An 18,725-nucleotide genomic window follows, 5' to 3' on the forward strand; every position below is an offset into this window, starting at 1 on the left:
CTTGGACTTAATGTTGTAAGTTCTTGTTGATAACTTTTTTATGCTGTATTTGACATGTTAAATTATTGGAAAGAAGAATGTTTCTATCCGAGCTGTATAATGAAGTACTTTCTTGAAAAAAATAGATGTTTTGAAGTAGATTGTTTGGTCTGCCAAGCTTATTCCAAACACTTAAAAATAGTGTGCAGCTGGCCCTGCTGTATGTTCTAGGTATGATACCCCTTTTAGGAGTGAGTCTATGTGTGAGAGTGTGGACTGTGATGACAGGTGTACAGCTGTCTTCTGCTATCATTCTAAGTATCTGGTAGCCTGGGCAATGCCCCTCTCCATCAGTATGATATGCATCAGGAACTGGCTGTCTAGGTAATGCACAAACGAAAAAAAAAATGGTATTTTACATGCTACGATGGAGTAGCAATGCACATTAGGACTGCTCTATCTTTTTTGCTTTATTTATAACAATTTTCTCTTTCATTTAGTTTGAGCTGCAGTGGATGCTGATTCATTGTGATCCACAACGAGCACACCGTGAGGCCTGCACAGAGCTATCCATACAACAGGTAAAAAAGGAGCTGAGCCCTGGTACAATCTGTTTGATCCCTCTCTCAGTCTCTCTCACTTTTCATTGAAGTTATTAGTCTGTCTCTGCTCTTGCTCTTTATCTCTCCCCTCTCCTCTCTCTCCAGGTCCCTCTCCCATCACCAATAATTGTCTCTTTTTAGCTCTCTCCTCCCTGTGTGTACATCTCTTGCTTTCCTTTTTTGGCTTTATTCCTTCATACCTGTCACATCAAGTTTGATTTTTTTGCTTAATTTGTCTCTGCTTGCATCCTTTCCTTGTGCATCACTGTCCTCTCAATTTGTTGGTCCCTTTCTCACTCCCCCGATCCCATCCCAATCTTTCTTTCTCTGCTGTTTGCAAGTACCTCTCCTGTCTCTTTGACTTTCAATTTGTGTTTCTCCACTGCTTGGCTCTTTCTTTTGCCTGCCTTCTCATTCTTGTATTTGTATATATTAGAAATGGACTAACTATTATTGATAAAAATTCCTGATTTTTTTTTAGCAAATTAGATTGGGGATCATAAATTATAGAATTGCAATTAGAAAATAAAATGGATTAAATTAAGATGGAGTTCACATTTTGTACAACATTACAAAGCATTTTAGTGTTACTAATCAATCTGAAACACTAATGATTGCAATTATGGCACCTAGAATCTTTTTATTGATGATATAAAATCCTTTACTTCCTTCTCAATACCATTGGTTTGGTTTTGATTGCCAGACCATCCCTGTGGACCCTGGTATCAATCAATACCTCTTTGCAGCTGATTGTTGAGAAGTATAGTAGAATTGGCACTGAGAATGACATTCCCTTCAATTTTATTCCACTGATAAAAAAGTGGCTGGTATGAGATTGTGTTCAGTTCTTTAAAACCTTCTAGTAAAATTTGGGAATTGGTTTAGACTCAACTTAATGGATCATATCCTTTAAAGGCCTGCCAACATTCACCTACATAGGGCTACATATAAAGACCGACCACTAGCATTGAGTGAGTCAGTAGAGCCACTGACCATGTAAAGGCTCACTCCCTACCAACCAACCTTTATTCTGTCCACTGTGCTACCTTTTCTGTAGCAAAATATAAATGTATGACTCTGTGTTATAGATGAAAATGATTACAATAAAAGAAAACTTTAAAGAGAGTGCCATAGCTCAGTACATGTCAGCACTTTTAGAAGAGAAAGCTTGATGTTCAAAGTAGAAGAAAAAGCCAATACATGTTTCTGCACCTTTTATCTACTCCAAGTCCTCATTTCCAGAGCAAAATAGATGGGCCAGACCTTCATTTCTCCTGAAGACTTTCCTCTTTCATGCAATATATCTATGTCAATAAAACTTCTATCTATAACTTTCACTCCACCTCTTTTCTGCTCTTTGTATGTTAAGGTTATGTTGAACTTACTAGGACAGTTGTAATTTCGCATTACTAATTTATGCCTGCATATGAATGTACCTTTAGTTAATATGTAAAATTGATTAATGTGATGACTGTTATGATTCAGTTCATTAAATTTTTTGGACAGGATTTCTTTTTTTTACTCATATGAAACAATTACTTGGAGCACAATATTTAAATTCAGTGGATGCTGCTTCCAAATAACTAAGTTTCCTTTTATTCATCCATGGAATGTGGACGATAGTGGCTAGGCCAGTATTTATTGCCCATCCCTAACTGCCCTTGTTCAGAGGGCATTTAAGAGTCAAACACATTGCTGTGGGTCTCAAGCCACATGTAGGCCAGACCAAGTAAGGACAGCAGATGTGCTTCCCTAAAGGACATTAGTGAACCAGGTGGGTTTTTCTGACAATCAGCAATGGTTTTGTGGTCATCATCAGACTTTTAATTCCAGATTTTTTAAATTCAAATTTTACCATTTGCCATGGCGGGCTTCAAACTCAGGTCCTCTGAGCATTACTCTGGCTCTCCAGAATACCAGTCCAGTGACAATGCCGCTACGCCACTATAATCTATGAGTGAAGGCATTGAGTGCACACTGAGAACCCAGTGAATATGAGCTGGGCTTTTTCACTGGTGGAGGTGTCTTTTTCTGGATTGTATTCTGAAGTCACCATCTCTGTGATAAATGATCAATGGGGCAGGATCAGAAAGATGTGACTGCTGCTTTCCTAGTCCCAGTGACACAGCTAGTTAATGCACTGCAAGATAAATCAATAAAGTCCAAAGTTCAATAACTGCTCTGTGAAATCTATCCCAGCAAAGAGACAGCCCCTTGGGAAAATGAAGAGGTGGGGAAGGTGGGAAGAAAAATGTTAAGGACAATAAAAGGCCGCCAATGCCTTCAGGGTGTCAGCCAGTAAATATGGTGCAAGCTCCAGATTTATTTTCTTCCCATGCTCCAGAAGGCACTGACTGTTCCATGGGTACTATCCAACCTAAACAGGCATTCTTTGCTTGTGAACCTAGATAATGAGTAGCTATTCCATCATCAACGGTACCAGTTGTCTCAACCAACATTCACATTTGTGCACTTCCATCAGGAAGGCATTGAATAGCAATCAGGAACAGGATGCCTGCCCAATTCATTATACACCCAGGCACACACAAATCAATTGTCTCATTGACTGCTAGACAAAGGTTAACCAATGCAGCAGAGACTGAGAATTTGACTTAGGACCCACATGAATCTATTCTGGAAAATTTGTCAACAGAACTCCTTAGGGAATCTCCTCACCACTGATGTTAATATTTTCCCAAAAAATAACACCCCTGTAAGCATAGGACTTCTGAGAAAATTTCCACTTTATTTCATAACTTCAGTTATGCATTCATTTAAAATTCTGCACTTCTCTCTTCGTTTAGTTAAATATTAGCTGAGGTTGCAAGTGTTAGAACTGATTTATTGTGCCAAGCTGCCCCCCACCTTCGACTTCCTATTCCCAGAAATTCAGGCGAAATGGGATTTAAAAATTCATGCTTTCCTGACATGATGGAAATGGACTAGTCAATCTGTGCAACTTGCATTTTCCTATCTGTTGTCTCATGTCTGTCTCTCCCTCTCCCCTAATTTATGACAGTTCATTAGTTCTTTAATTGAAATTTTTGAAACTAATTCTGGAAGCAGCAAGGTTTTGGATCAGAACCCTGACATTGGGGTCAACTGGGGGTCATAACCTCACATTGTGTGAGGAAAAGTCCACCAGCAGTGACTTTTCCTGAATTGGCCAATTAGTGGCCAGAGAGCAGGCTCACCATCCAATGAAGTGTAGTGGGTGGGCTCTCAAAGCTAGACAGCCAATAGGAAGCCCTCCAAATTGGAAGGAGGAGCAGCATGCCCTGTCAGGTAAGAGAGAGAGATGGGTGCCTCCATCTTGAGGTGTCCTCCAGCCAACCTTTTAAACTTTTAACTTAAAAAAAAATGTCCTTAGGAGCTGGATCGTCATTGTGGAGGGGGAGTACCTGTGGCCACAGGGCCTTGGAACCTGCGTGGAGGGCTGCCTCACTCCAACTCCAGGTCTATCTCTCAGAGGTAACCTCAATTGTCTAGTCCCCGACGCCTGGGAGTGGGGGATGGTGCTCACATGCCGGCATGCTGGCCAGTGGCATGAATTTTCATGCCAGCCTGCCTCTGTTTTCATCCCTATCTGGGGTGAAAATCCTGCCCTGGATATCTGCCTTTGGAATACTTGTGAATGATTCAGGCATTGAATGTTCTGCTGATTGGACATTGCTTCTGTGCTCTACGAGAGGTCATGCATCATTGCTAACAATTCCCAAACATTTATACCCCTCAGAATAATTTTAGTCTTTTCCTCATTCCTTAACTTTAGAACACATTTTATTAACTTGGATTTACCAAATATAAGGAAAAAAATGAAATAGCTAGATATAAAGTTAGGGAGACAGCAACAGCAGTAACATATCATATATAGAGAAAGAATGTGAATTCATTCAGCACATGCAGGATATTCCAATGTGATTTAGAGCCAATTAATTGCTTTTGAAATGTAGTCATTGTTGTTTTGTTAGGAAGTCAACTTAGGGAATGAAAAATAGTTACAGGAACGCCAGGATAATCTTCTTATTTTTCTCCTACTGTTTGCACCATTCCCCAACCCTCATGCCCCATTTCCCCAATCCCTACACCCAACCCCAAAGGCTCTAATTTTACTGTTCAGGTCTGTAAGAAACAGCCACTCTCTGGTACCTACCTCACTGTTCATGTGTGAATCTAAAATAGTGAATGTCAGCAGAGTATTCAAACATGTGGTGACATTCTAACTTTGTCCACACTTGACGTCCACACTTGACGTCCACAAGCAATTTACCTGGCAGGAAATTGGGAAAACAACTGGATAGCAATCAGGGGACAGCAATTGTGTCCTATCTTCTTTAGCTTAGGAACACTGGCTGGGATTTTCTGCTCCCACCCATGGCGAGCGGGAGCGGAAAGTATCGCGAGAAGGCCAGAAATCGGTTTTATGTCGTGGTGAAACCAGTTTGCGATTGTGCGCTGCAGCCTCCAATGTCGGCCTGCGTTTCCCTCCACGCCTCGGCGGGAAAGTCATTTCAATGCATTTGCATCTCATGACACATTCACTGACAAGTCATTGACAGAAAGAGGATCTTTGGAGACTATTGCTGACTCTTATCTGTCTCTCATTGATACTGCAGAGAGGAGACCATCAGGAAGATGGTTCCTGGAAGTATTGTTGCCTGCATAGTCACATATAGGCAGGAGACAGGAAGGAGAGGATTGCAATGGAGTTGCCTGGTTTGCCAAAGGGAGGAGCAAAACCCTCAAGACCAAGGGCCAGCAGGGCCCCCACTGATAGCAGAGGATGAGGCTCATAGAAACGTTGTGTAGAGGCAGCTTGCAAGACCAAAGGTGTACAGACCTTGATGTCCTATCTGCCGATGAGCGAGAGACAGTGTTGTCGATACCTCTGCATGTCCAGGGATCTGGTGACTCACAGTTACCATATTCTCCAGGAATTGGTGCCACAGGGACTGGAAGGGCATCCATTACTAGTGGCCCTGAAAGTAACGGCCGCACACAACTTCTATGCCAATAGCTCCTCCCAGGGCTCCACTGGGGACTTCTGTGGGATCTCTCAAGCATCCATGCCCAAATGCATCCAAGAGGTGACAGGCGCCTTTTTGCCAAGGTCCTCAATTGCGTCAACTTCGACAGAGATCAAGCAAGCCAGGACACCAGAGCACTGGGCATTGCTGACTTTTCAGGATCCCCACAGGTGCAGGGTGTCATCGACTGCACCCACGTGGCTGTGAAAGCTTCCTGGCAACAGGAACTCCAATACATAAACAAGAAAGGCTACCATTTGCTCAACGTACAGCTGGTCTGTGACCATAAAAAAATTATCATGCAGGTTTGCACCAGGAAGGGTACAGGACTCATACACCTTGACTAGATCGCAGATCCTGGACAGCTTTGAGGGAAAGTGCAGAATCTAGGGCTGGCTGCTCAGTGACAAAGGGTACCCGCAAAGAACGTGGCTGATAATGCCCATCTGATGGTCACAAAATCCTGAGAGAAGGTACAACGCAGCTCATGCCGCTACCTGAGCATTGGTGGAACAGACCATGGGCATCTTGAAGATGCGATTCCGATGTCTGGACAGACCTGGCGGAGCACTCCAGTTCACTCACCAGAGGGCCTCTCAGATCATCATGGCTTGCTGCACGCTGCACAACCTGGCATTACAAAGGAGGGAGGACTTGCCGGATGCCGAGTTGGAGGAGTTGCATGTCTCCTCTGAGGGGATGAGGGTGTTGAGTTTGAGGAAGCCCAGGCTGCAGGGGAAGAGGCCATAGCACAGGCTACACATGACAGGTGTGCATGAGGCCCTCATAGCCACCAGATTCCACGTGGAGGATGACAGGTAGCAGTGAGTACCCTCTTGGACAAGTGCCCTCTATCATAAGCCAACGTTAACACCTCTCATTTCACCCATGCACTTCAATGTGAGTGCGAATAGTTACACATCAAGCTCACATTGTCCTGATCCTTTGAAGGATGATGAAGCCTCAGGAGCCTGTGTCCTTGCTGAGATGAGGTGCTGACTGGAGGATGGACTCCTGGCATCAGACATCAGAATGTGCTGCCTCTTCAAGAGTCTCTCCAGCATTCCAGTCACAGCGGCAGCCTACAAGAACCAGGAGCTGTTCCACTATCCTCAGTGGGCTCGTGGCTATGTGCCTTCAATCTGGCAAAGCTCCTCAAGCAGATCCATCTCCAGAAGCGGGCGAACGCAGTCTGTGTTACCTCGATGGTAAAACTGTAGGTTGGGCCAAGGTAGCCGGGGATGTTCTGCAGGTGTGCATCTAATCAGAGATAACTCAATCCTCTGTGTCACCTTCTTCTCTCTCACATTAACATCCGGCACTCTCAGTTAGGAATGCTAGCCTGCTTTCATCTTCACCTTAATGTGCATGTGGACCACCTGAGGATGACGACGTTCAACCACTTGCCAGACATTAAAATGCCTCCATTTTAAGACACAGATTGTGCCCTCATGGCCAGCCCTTACCCTTGCAAACTCCAAAATTCTCAGATGCCATGAGGTCCTAAAGATGACGAGTCATTGCTAATAAAGAACAGACTTCGGCTTCAGTACATCCTTGTTCCTGTCCCATTGCTCCTCTCAACGTTATCTAAAGCTATGATGTGCACTTCCAGAGCATGCTCAAAGGCTCTATTGACTGGCAAAAATCACCATTTTCAACTAGTGTCAATTGTCTCAGTGAGTGTTTAGGTGATGGGACGCACAGCACTGCATCCCAACACTGTGACGAGAGCCTTGTCACAATCCAGACAATTACAGGTTGAGAAATGTTTAAAGTTGTGGGTTCAAATGCCAGGGCAATAACGTGACTGAGAGGGGCAGAGCTTCAGCACCTTGAGGTGACAAGATGCTCCCACTTATTGGTGAGTTTAGCAGATGTATACTTTGAAAGTCAAAAGTGCAGTTTGCAGACAGGAGCACACACGAGCTCTGAGTATGGGCTCATAGCATGAAAACCCTGCCGGAAGAGAGAGATGCATGATGGAGCTGCACGATAAATGACCCTTCTCCACGCATGAACACATCTCTGCTTGTACACTACACCTTCACCTTTCAAGAATGCAAATGAGATAGGAGAACACCTCTGTCAGATTTTACACAGCCAAGAATTAACATGACATGGACGAGAGGGCACAAAATTAAAGTGATTTGCACAAGAAGCAAATGTGATGGGAGAAAAATTTTTTTCACACAGTGAGTGGTTCGGGTCTGGAATGCACTCAATCAAGGCATTTAAGAGGGCATCAGATGATTATTTGAATATGAACAATATTTTGGGATATGGGGAAAAGGCAGGGCAATGGCACTAGGTCATAGTGCTCATTTGGAAAACCGGTGCAGACATGATGGGCCGAGTAGCCTCCTTCTGTGCTGTTAAAATTCTGTGGTTCTGTGATGATCCTGAAAAGCATGCGAATGAGGTTTCTTCCACAAGCACATTTCACATTAAGGTCAAGGCATCATTGATGCCGGAAATGATCTGGAAAAGAGTGATATGAAAGTACACCATGTAGATGAGAGGCCTATGATAGGAACACCTGTGATAAATGGGAGGAGGGGCCATGTTATCACACCTGATTGACATCAACACAGCTCATTATGAAAAGGAGGCGTACACAAGAGGAGATGTGAAACGGGTGCGATTCTATTTACATTTGTGAACATTATATACATGTTGTGAACACCCGTGCCATCATTGTGCTCCTGATTTTTTTCACCTTCCTAACCCGACCACTACATCTGGGTGCTTCCCTGGACATCCACAGCTGAGGTGGAGGCAACCTGCTGCCTGCTACGTTCTGTTGTCTGTGATGATTTCGGCAGGTGTCCTCTGGAGGCTGAGACCTGGAGGGCCCGGCCTGCTTTGGGTGTCCTACTGCGGGGCAGGTGCACCATTCTCAGCCTGTGCAGCTGCAGGTGATGAGGGTCACAGGAAGAGTGGATTGGGATCGGCTGGACAGTCCTGGAATCACCTGGGTGGATGGCCCCAGCGTGTCCAGTTGCTGATCCTCCTCCCTGTGGATGGCCGAGGGCCCCTGGCTGATTTCTTGAAGAGAAGGGACAGCTGGAATGATATCGAGGTGCCTTGCCCTACTTTCGCATAGCCACTGATCAATGCCATCAATGGCTACAGCAATGGAGTGCAGGACCAATGTTCTGGACCAAGGTCACCATGGCGGCCTCCATCCTACCAGTGTTGGCCTCGCTGCTTTGACATGCCGGCACTTTCATCTCAGACTGAATGTGGACAGGCTCCTCCATCCTACCTTGCAATCTGATGAGTGCTGCTGACATCCGTTCCTGATGTTCCTGTGATTGTTGCTGCAGCTCCAGCAACTGATTTAGGACTGAGTCTGGAGGCTCATCACCTGACTCAGCCTTCACAGATTCCTGGCCTCCAACAGTCCGCTGAGTACCAGCGACCTCGGATGTCCTTGCCTCCGCCTGCTGTGGACCAGAGTGTGTGTTATGCTCACCAGATTGTGATCCTGAGGCTGCTCTAGAACAAGGTCCCACTGAGGGTGTGTCTCTGCAATGCTGGAAGGTGCAGGTGAGTGCTGTGACAGGTCTACTATGGTGCTCTCCTCAGTTCCTCATCCAGGGTGTTATCAGGGCAGGAGCTGAGGGCCTGGCTTTTGGATGCCCTTAGGTGCTTTCCAGAGGTGCCTGTGAAAAAGGAGAGATAATCAGTGCATGACATGTGACTCTAAAACAGGACTATGTACTCACAGTCTGGTTGTCTGAGGGATGAGCCGGTGCAGGATCCTCACTTGGGTGTGCGCCACCCATCTCAATGTCAGCGTAGGCACGGTCCACTTCCTCTCCGGCCAGCTTATTGCCTCAATTCTCATAGAGAGTGGGGACCTTGATTCCAGCCATTCCACCCCCTGTCTGAGACCTCTCCCTTCGATTGCGTGTGAGCTTGTCCTGCATAAATGCAGATGGACTTAAACTAATTTGACAGGACAGTGGAAACCAGGATGAGGCATTAAGGATAAACAAGGTGCACAAAGGATTGGGAAAAGCAGATAGCAGGGTATGGAATAAGTTATAAATTAGATTGATAGCGCACGTATGCAAACAGACAAAACATGGTAAATAAGGTTGACAACCTGCAGGTGCAAAAAGCTACATGGGAATATGTTGTGACAACAGAAACCTGGCTCAGGAAAGGGTAGGATTGGCTACTAAATACTCCTGAGTACAAGGTGTTCAGGAAAGATAGGGAAGGGAAAAAAGGAGGTGTGGCTGTAATGATTAAGGAAGATATTACAGTTCTGAAGAGAGAGGACATCCAGGAGTAGACAAGGACTGAATCTATTTGATTAGAAATAATATACCCTAGTCGGCATATACTGTAGGCCATTAACTAGTTCAAAAGGTACAGACAAATAAATTTGTAGAGAATTGACAGAGAGATACAAATACTGTAGAGTAGTGATAATGGGGACTTAAATCCTAATATAGACTGGCATATTAACAGTGTAAAGGGCAGAGAGAGGGAAGAGTTTCTGAAGTGTATTCAGGAAAACTTTCTTGATTGGTATGTTTCCAGCCGAATGAAGAAGGCAGAATTGCTAAATCTGATTCTGGGGACTGAAGTGGGTCAAGTGGATCCAGTGTCAGTCAGGGAACATTGAGGGAAGAGTGATTGTAATATCATAAGGTTTAGGGTGGCCATGGAAAAATTCAAGGGGCATTCTAAAGTAAAATTATTAAATTGGAGGAGCCCCAGTTTCAGTGGGGTGAGAACAGATCTGTCCCAGCTAAATTGAAATCAAAGATTGACAGGAAAAGCTGCAACAAAACAATAGTCTGCCTTGAAGGAGCAAATAGTTCATGTGCAGGCCATTCCTTCAAAGGGAAAGGTAGGGCTCCCAGGATGACAAGAAAGATAGAGAAAAGTAAAACAGCAAAAAAGTGTGTGTAACAAATGCCAAGTTGATAATACAGTGACAACCAGGCTGAATATAGAACATTCATGAGAAAGTAAAAAGGAAATCAGAGAGGCAAAGAGAGAATATGAAAAGAGACTAGTAGCTAGCATAAAAGGAAACCCCAAAGTCTCCTATAAGCACAGAAATAGTAAAAGGGTATTAAGTGGAGGAGAAGGGCCAAGTCAGGATCAAAAGGGGCTTTTATGCATGGTAGCAGAGGGCATGGATGAGGTACTTAATTGAGGGCCAAGGAAGGAGATGCTGCCCAAGGCAGTGAAAGAAGAGGTAGCTGAGATATTGAATGGGCTAAAATTGGTACAGAGATACTATTCAAAAAGTTGGTTGTGCTTAAAGTTGATACGTTACCAAGACCAGATGGGATGCACCCAAGGATGTTGAGAGAAGTAAGGGTGGTGGAGTTGTCCAAGAGGACTGAAGCATTGTAAATGTTGCATCGTTTTTCAAACCCAGCAACTACCGGCCAGAGTTTAACTTCGGTGGTGGGAAAGCTTTTAGTGATGATAATCTGGGACAAAATTTACAGTCACTTGAACAAGTGTTGATTAATTATGGAAAGCCAGCAAATTGTGTTTGGCTAACTGGATTGAGTTTTTTGATCAGGTATCAGAAACGGTTAATAAGGGTAATGTGGTTGATGAGGACTTCCAAAAGGATATTGATAAAATGCCACATGTTCGACTTTCCAGCAAAATTGAAGATTGTGGAATAAAGAGGAAAGTGGCAGTATGGATATGAAGTTGACTGAATGATGGGAAACAGTACTGGTGAACAGTTCTTTTTCAGACCGGAGGAAAGCATATAGTGGGGCTCCCCAGATACAAAACTCAGAAGCAGTATAAGAAAGAGAGTGATAAACTTCAAGAGGATAAAGACAGAATTGTGGAAGGGGCAGACATATAGCTGATAAAATTTAGTGCAGAGAGATGTGAAGGGGTACATTTTTGTAGGAAGAACGAGGAGAAGCAATAATAAATAAAGGCCCTGATTCTAAAGGGATGCAGGAACAGAGGTACTTGGGGTAAATATGAACAAATCATTGCAGGTGGCAGTGCAGGTTGAGAAATTAATTAAAAAGGTATACAGGATCCTGGGCTTTAAAAATAGATAATAAAAACAGAAAATGCTGGAAATACTCAGCAGGCCTGACAGCATCTGTGGAGAGAGAAACAGAGTTAACGTTTTGAGTCCGTATAACTCTTCTTCAGGGCTGAAGACGGGTAGAAATGTGATGAAATTTATACTTTCTAAGGGGGTGGAGCAGGTGAAGCTGGATAGAAGGCCAGCAATAGGTGGGGACTAAGGAGAGATTGACAAAGATGTCATGGATGAAAAGACAAAGGGAGTGTTAATGGTAGTGGTAAGGGCTAAAGGAGGTGCTGATAGTGACATAATGGTAAGAAAGCAGAACGTGTGAATAGCAGAACAAGGGTAAGCACTCTGTGAAAGAACAACATGGAACAAGTAACAGATGGCCCTTTTGGTGGTGGTGGGTGAAAGGATGAAAAAGGGATAAAACAGAGGTTAAAGCAATGAATAAATGATTAAAAGGAAAATAGATGGATAAAAAATAAAAATAAGTTTTTTAAAAAGGGGTTAAAAAAGGGATGAAGCTGAAGGAGAGAGCTCATGGTCTGAAGTTGTTGAACTCAACGTTAAGTCCGGAGGTGCAAGTGAAATGTCTTCTGCCATTTCTGACAACTCTAGCATGATGCCACCACCAAACGCATCTTCTCCTCACCCCCCCACCACCCCCCACCCCCCCAACCACCGTCAGCATTCCATTCCCTCTGCGATACCCTGATCCACTCCTCCATCACTCCCAACATCTCATCCCCTTCCCACGGCACCTTCCCATGCAATCGCAGAAGGTACAACATCTGCTCTTTTACCTCCTCCCTCCTCACCATCCAAGGGCCCAAAAACTCCTTTCATACTTGCCCCTCCTTCAATTTGGCACACTGCATTCGTTGCTCCCAATGCGGTCTCCTCTACATTGGGGAGACTAAATGCAGACTGGGGGACTGCTTTGCCGAACACCTCCGGTTTGTCCACAAGCTTGACCCCAGACCTCCCTGTCACTTGCCATTTCAACAGACCATCCTGCTGTCATTCACACATGTCTGTCCTTGGCCTGCTGCAATGTTCCAGTGAAACCCAACGCAAACTGGATGAATAGCACCTCATCTTCCGATTAAGCACTTTACAGCCTTCCAGACTTAAGGGTCAGACAGTCTCGAAACATTAACTGTTTCTCACCACAGATTCTGTCAGACCTGCTGAGGTTTTCTAGCATTTTCTGTTTTTATTTCAGATTTCCAGCATCTGTGGTATTTTATTTTTATTTTACTTTAAAAATAGATGCCTGGAGCTCAAAAGCAAGGAAGTTATGATGAATCTTTGTAAAACATTGGTTCTGACTCAACTAGAGTATTGTATCCAATTCTTGGCAGCACATTTTAGCAAGGATGTTCAGAGAAGGTGTGGAAAAGATTTATGAGAATTATTCCAGGGATGATGGATTTCAGTTTTGTGGATAGATTGGAGAAGCTGGGATTGTTCTCCATAGAAAAGAGAAGATTGCGAGGAGATTAGATAGAAGTGTTCAAAATCATGCAAATCATTAGAGTAGATAGAGAGAAACTATTCCCATTGGCAGAAGGGTTTAGAACCAGAGAGCAAAGAATTACATTGGCAAGAAAAACAACAGCAACATGAGGAAAAACTTCTATGCACAGTGAATAGTTAGGACCTGGAATGTGCTACCTGAAAGAATGGTTATGACAGACACAGTTGGAGCTTTCAAAAGGGAATTGGATAAGCATCTGAAGAGAAAAAAGTTGCAGGGCTACGGGGAAAGAATGAGGGAGTGACTAGCTGAGTTGCTCTTCCAGAGAGCTGGCATGGACACAATGAGCCAAATGGCCTGATTCTGTGCTCTAACCATTCTAGTGATTCAGTGATTCTAATGGTTTCAATTCTTGGTGCAGCAGTGTTTCTCCTACTGTTTTTGATTTATGTTCCCGCATCCCCTCCGCTTCCCCGCTCATTTCCTGAAGCCACTGACTCATGCTGGACTATTGAACAACAGGAGCTGGTGGTTCCCTGGTACTTCATCAACATAACTCCATTACAGCAGTGACTATACTTCAAAATCACTTCATTGGCTGTAAAAAGCTTTGGGATGTCATGAAAAGCACTACGTCAATGCAAGTTTTACATACACATAGTTAAGAGGCATCACAGCTGAGCCTGATCTTAATATCAAGGCGGGTCCCAACACGGGTCACTGAAGTAATATTAGCAATAGGAATTATAGCTCAGTAAAGGTGCAGCTAGCCAACCTAAAACACACTAGGAATCAAATCCGAGATCTTCTTGCCCTGGTATATGGCTCAGTTACTGATTGGCTCGACCTGTTGACCCACTGGGAAGCTAGAGAGCCTCTTAGTAAAGAAACACATTTGTGTTTGCAAGGGAAGAAGTCTTATACTGAAATTACTCCTTGTACTAGAATGTTCCTTGTAAATTAATGTAATAACTCTTGTATCATAATTAATCTTGGTGAATGAAAAGTCAATTTAGGAAGAATGGAATAGCAGGTTCCCTACTAAATGTGGAGTGAGTGAGTCTAAAGTCTTTCCCCATTGCTGAAAGGCATCTGTGAAGAAGGAAGTCAAGATAAGCGCCTGGTTTAAAAGAAAAAGCACCTTAATTTCTTGGTTGTAAAGAAATTGTCTGATGATCCACATAGCCTTTGAAGATTGCATATTTGATCACTGGACCACACTAAACTAGTTGATCTAAACTGGGAATTGCAACAATTGTTAATATCCTTTAATCCGCTGAGGCCTGAATTTTTGCTCTTGGGTCAGGAGCACAGAGTCAGGACATTTCCTGGCACCGCAAACTCAACCCTGGAGAAAGTGCCCTGGAAGTTGGGACTTTTATTCTGGGATAGTGGGGTTCTCTGAAATTTGGGCCAGCTGACCCCGGAACAAGTGCGGAAGCTGCCGAGTGTGGAGGTGGGCTGGGAAGAAAGCCTGTCTCTGTGCTCAGGCGCTGTACCAAAGATTTTTTTAAAAAGCAATGAAATAAAATAACAGATCCCCAACCCTCACCTCTCACCCCCTCACCCCATACACACCGCATGCCACATCCATGACAGCCCATGCCACCACCTGCCTTCTACCCAACCCTCATAGCCCTTCATACAATCTGTTCCAACCTATGCCCCTCTACCTAACCCCCCCTCCATGGCCCCTCATATCCTCCATGCCTCTCTACCCACATTCATGGCCCTTTATTGCCTATATGCCAACTTAGTGCCAACTCATGCTAACCCATGCCCAGCCCCTCACTCTTTGCCCTTACAACTACCATGCCAACTCACCCAGTATCCACCATGGGCAGATCTCAGGACCCTAACTGACCCATGTGGCTTTGAGAAACTGTTATGTAGTCTGAAATAAACCTCCAGCGACGAAAGCTGTCTGTAAGAATGCTGTGTAGAATATCATTCTTAAAACTTTCCAATAGGATAAATTGGAAATGACGGAGATGGAGGGCAATGGAGAAGCCTTTCCTTTGGGAGGCTCAGATCGCAAAATGGCTGACTGTTCCCAATTCCTGACCTCAGTACTGTACTTTGCAAATTTTCCTCATTTTTGTCCAATAAATACATTATGTTTAACATTGTTAAGATGCTACTAACCATTTTTCCAATTTTTTCCCTCTCAGAGAATTATCCCTAATTCTGAGGTATTCATTCTAATGATGCAATTGATAGTTTCAATAGCTCTTAGACCCTGTTTGTGTTAAGTAAAGGTCTTGTTGCATCATGATTTATGCATGTATCTATAGAATAGAATGCATGCAAGTTCTTTGGTACAATCCCTATTAGAAAGCCTAGTTCATTTAGTTGCTTGCATGTGCTGTAGAATTGTCATTAGTTAATTATATTTTAACATGGATTAGGTTTAAGTATCTCTTGTATTAATCTCTTTGAAATTTCATTCTAGTTAAGAAAAATGGTTACCGATAACAGCAAAATATCACACCAAGTCCTTTTACATAAATACACTAACCAATGTATAATCAGAAAAAATTAAAACTCCAGGGTTCATGGTTTTTGTTGCTCTTTTTGAAACTACCTTTGATTCAATTTAGAGAAAAAAGCGATGATGCTGGCGTTATTTTTACTTAACTTATTTTATTTGGAATTCTTCATGATGTGTCATAAACTAGATGTTTCAACAAGGAAACAAACAACCTGAGGTCCCATGGGTACTTGCCTCCTTGTAGGGTGGGGAATCAGATGTCTTTGTTGCCACTTAATAGCAGCCAAAAGAGGAAGTGCCTTTTGTCTGCAGGCAGTAGGAAATATTGTCAATGGCTGGAGGAAGTCCAAAGGGGTTACCCAGTTTCTCCTGTGTCACACTAGAGGACCTAGTTGATGGGAAGGAGAATGGAGATCCTGTTTATTCCCATTCCAACCCCCAATCCCTCCACTCCCTAGGGAGCTGAATGCCCCCCTCGGCAACATTTGCACTTTCAGTGGGATTAAGTCACTGAGAAGATCAATGCCTGGTGTTTAGCTTCCACAAACAGGGCTGCAATGCTGGAAAAAGTTCAGTGATCTCACCAGTGTTGCTAAAGGACTACTGCTTTCATAGTATCTGTGCATATCCCCACCACCTCAGGCCTCATAACTCACAATACTTCACTCCTGCACTCCCTTTCACTCGACTATAACCACCGCATGACACTTCACTTCACATTCTTCACCTTATACTCTCACTTATTACTACTGCAACCCTCACTATTATAAGACTCAGCTCTTACATTTTATATCTTGCAGACTACATACAAAGCCCTTCTATCATGTTAGGCACATTCCATAAACACCTTATTAGACAATCACTAAAACTGTTTCTAGTTTCTTGTGGATGAAGGCTGCTCATAACCTATACAAGAAGGCTGCAGGTGGAGCCCTCCTGCACATCTCCTCCCTTTTGGAAGAAAATGTATGGCCATCACAGGTCATGGGGGAGAGTCATGATCATGCTGGAGGAGACATCACTCGGCATCATCACAACTATTCCTCTTCTTACTTCTATCTTTCCCAGACATTGTGCACGACAAACTGCAACTGCTTTCATCAGCCGGTTCTATCTCTAATCACTCTTCACACTAAAAGCTAGTATTTGTTCCATTCTTTAATTTCAGGTAGAAATATGAAGATATCTCTGTCACTTCAGGAAGAGAATGCCTGCCTTCCTGAAAATGCAGTGTCCCTACTCTGACCATGCACCAATTCAGAGATTGCAACCACACATACTTCAGAGTTTAGGTGAGAGGAGGGATTTTCCCAGGGCACAAGAGTTAGGGCAGAGTTGAGGATGCCACAGGCACCAGGCAGACAGAGGGTGAGATTACATAGGAGCAGGAGTAGGCCATTCAGCCCCTGTTCAATATGGCTGATCTGTATCTCAACTCTATCCATCCGCCTTGGTTCCATAACCCTTTTGCTTTACAAAACCACCATCAATCTCAGTTTTGAAAAATTTAATTGACTTGGCCTCTTTAGCTTCTTGGGGGAGAAAATTCAAATTTATTCTATGCTTCATGTAAAGATGTTCTTCTAATTTTAAGATTCTACTTCCTTTGTTCTGGGCTACCCCACTAGAGGTAATTGTTTCTCTCCATCTACCCTACTGAATATTATAATCATCTTACATACCTCAATTTGATCGCCTTTAATCTTCTATACTGAAAGAAATACAAGCCTGGTCTATGCAACCTGGCTTCATAATTTAAACCTTTCAGCTATGATAACATTCTGGTAACTCTGTGCCACACCTCCTCTAAGGCCAGTATATCTTCCTGTAGTGCCCAGGACTGAACCGTTTTCCACATGGGGTCTAAAAGTACTTTACACAACTGTGTGTGTCTTTGTTCTCCAGTCCCATTGAGATAAGTGCCAATATTCCATTAGCCTTTTAAATTACTTTTTCATCTAACCACTAACTAGGTGGATTCCTATATCCCTCTACTCTTCCCCAGTTCCTTGCTTTCCTGGCTTTGAGGGCCCAGGCTAGCGATGAAGGCTGATGGACATACACTTAGAAATGGTAGCTGGCCTGCCAGTGAGCTTGTGCACAGTGGTTCGAAGCATGGGGGAAGGTGTCCAGCTTGAGGCTTGTCACAAGGCTTTGTAAAGAGCATGGGGGCAATTCTTTCCAACGTGCACTGACTGGCCAGCTCCATGAATGCAACAATAGCATCCATCATGCTGTTGTTCAGTCTATACCAGATAAGTCCAACTATATCCTCGCTCAACATCTAATCTAATGTCTGAAGTACGCCTGGTGTCAATCTCTGAGGTGGTTTTTGCAAGTCTCAGAAATGCATCTTCATCAACACGTATTCCACTTCCTCCATTGGCTGAAGGATGCTGATGTTCTCTGCTGCTGAAATAAAAGAATGGAGGAAGTCGTAGCTTGTGGTGTGAGGAGAGTGAAGAAAATGAAATGGATGTTGAAAGCATATGCAGTTTTTTCATGCAGAGTGCTTGGGATAAGGGAAAACTAAAATAAGGCAAGGAGGATTAGGTATAAAGATATCCTGCTTGATGTCTCCTCCAGCATTGCTATTGGCCATGATATCTGTGACCCTTCCCATTATTGCCAGAATGCTTTCTTCAAGTGAGGGGCTGGAGTGCAGACACACTCTTCCTCCTTCAGCAGCTGTTGCCTTCTGTTGTGTGCACCCTGCTCCAAAAGAAAGATTAAAGTGTGTCAAGCTAGAGTCCTGTGAGGTGTTTGGAAAAAATGACTGTCATTGTGGAACAGCTGTGTGTATAGTCCACGGGTGTGATGTGGGTAAGTGAAGTTTAAGAGCGTTGAGTGTGCAAGCATGAGCAAGAATGCTTTGTGGAATCGGGTGCCGTGATTACAGTACATTGAGGGATGCTGATGGATGTAAGTGTTGTGATTACTGTGAGTGTTGTAAATGTGATTGTTGCAGTTGTAATGAAAAAGTATCAGAGCAGTCTTTGAACCCTAACAACTCTAGCTTGATCTGATTTTTTTTTCCCTGCCTGCCTTGTAACAATGATCTTGGAGAAATGCTCCTAGCATTGATGTCCTGAGTGATGTC

The 18,725-nt window shown here is 43.7% G+C and overlaps 1 protein-coding gene across 1 annotated transcript in view; it reads left to right on the top strand.

Annotated features, from left to right (window-relative positions):
* Positions 1-18,725, top strand: part of LOC121278845 (collagen alpha-1(IX) chain) — a 78,457-nt gene that overhangs the window by 21,039 nt on the left and 38,693 nt on the right. The window contains exons 6-7 of the mRNA XM_041189303.1: positions 480-560; positions 11,169-11,291. Of these exons, the coding sequence (XP_041045237.1) occupies positions 480-560; positions 11,169-11,291 (204 nt within the window). The remainder of the gene's footprint in view (positions 1-479; positions 561-11,168; positions 11,292-18,725) is intronic.

The sequence above is a fragment of the Carcharodon carcharias genome, chromosome 6 (assembly GCF_017639515.1).
Source record: "Carcharodon carcharias isolate sCarCar2 chromosome 6, sCarCar2.pri, whole genome shotgun sequence".
Taxonomy (NCBI): Eukaryota; Metazoa; Chordata; class Chondrichthyes; order Lamniformes; family Lamnidae; genus Carcharodon; species Carcharodon carcharias.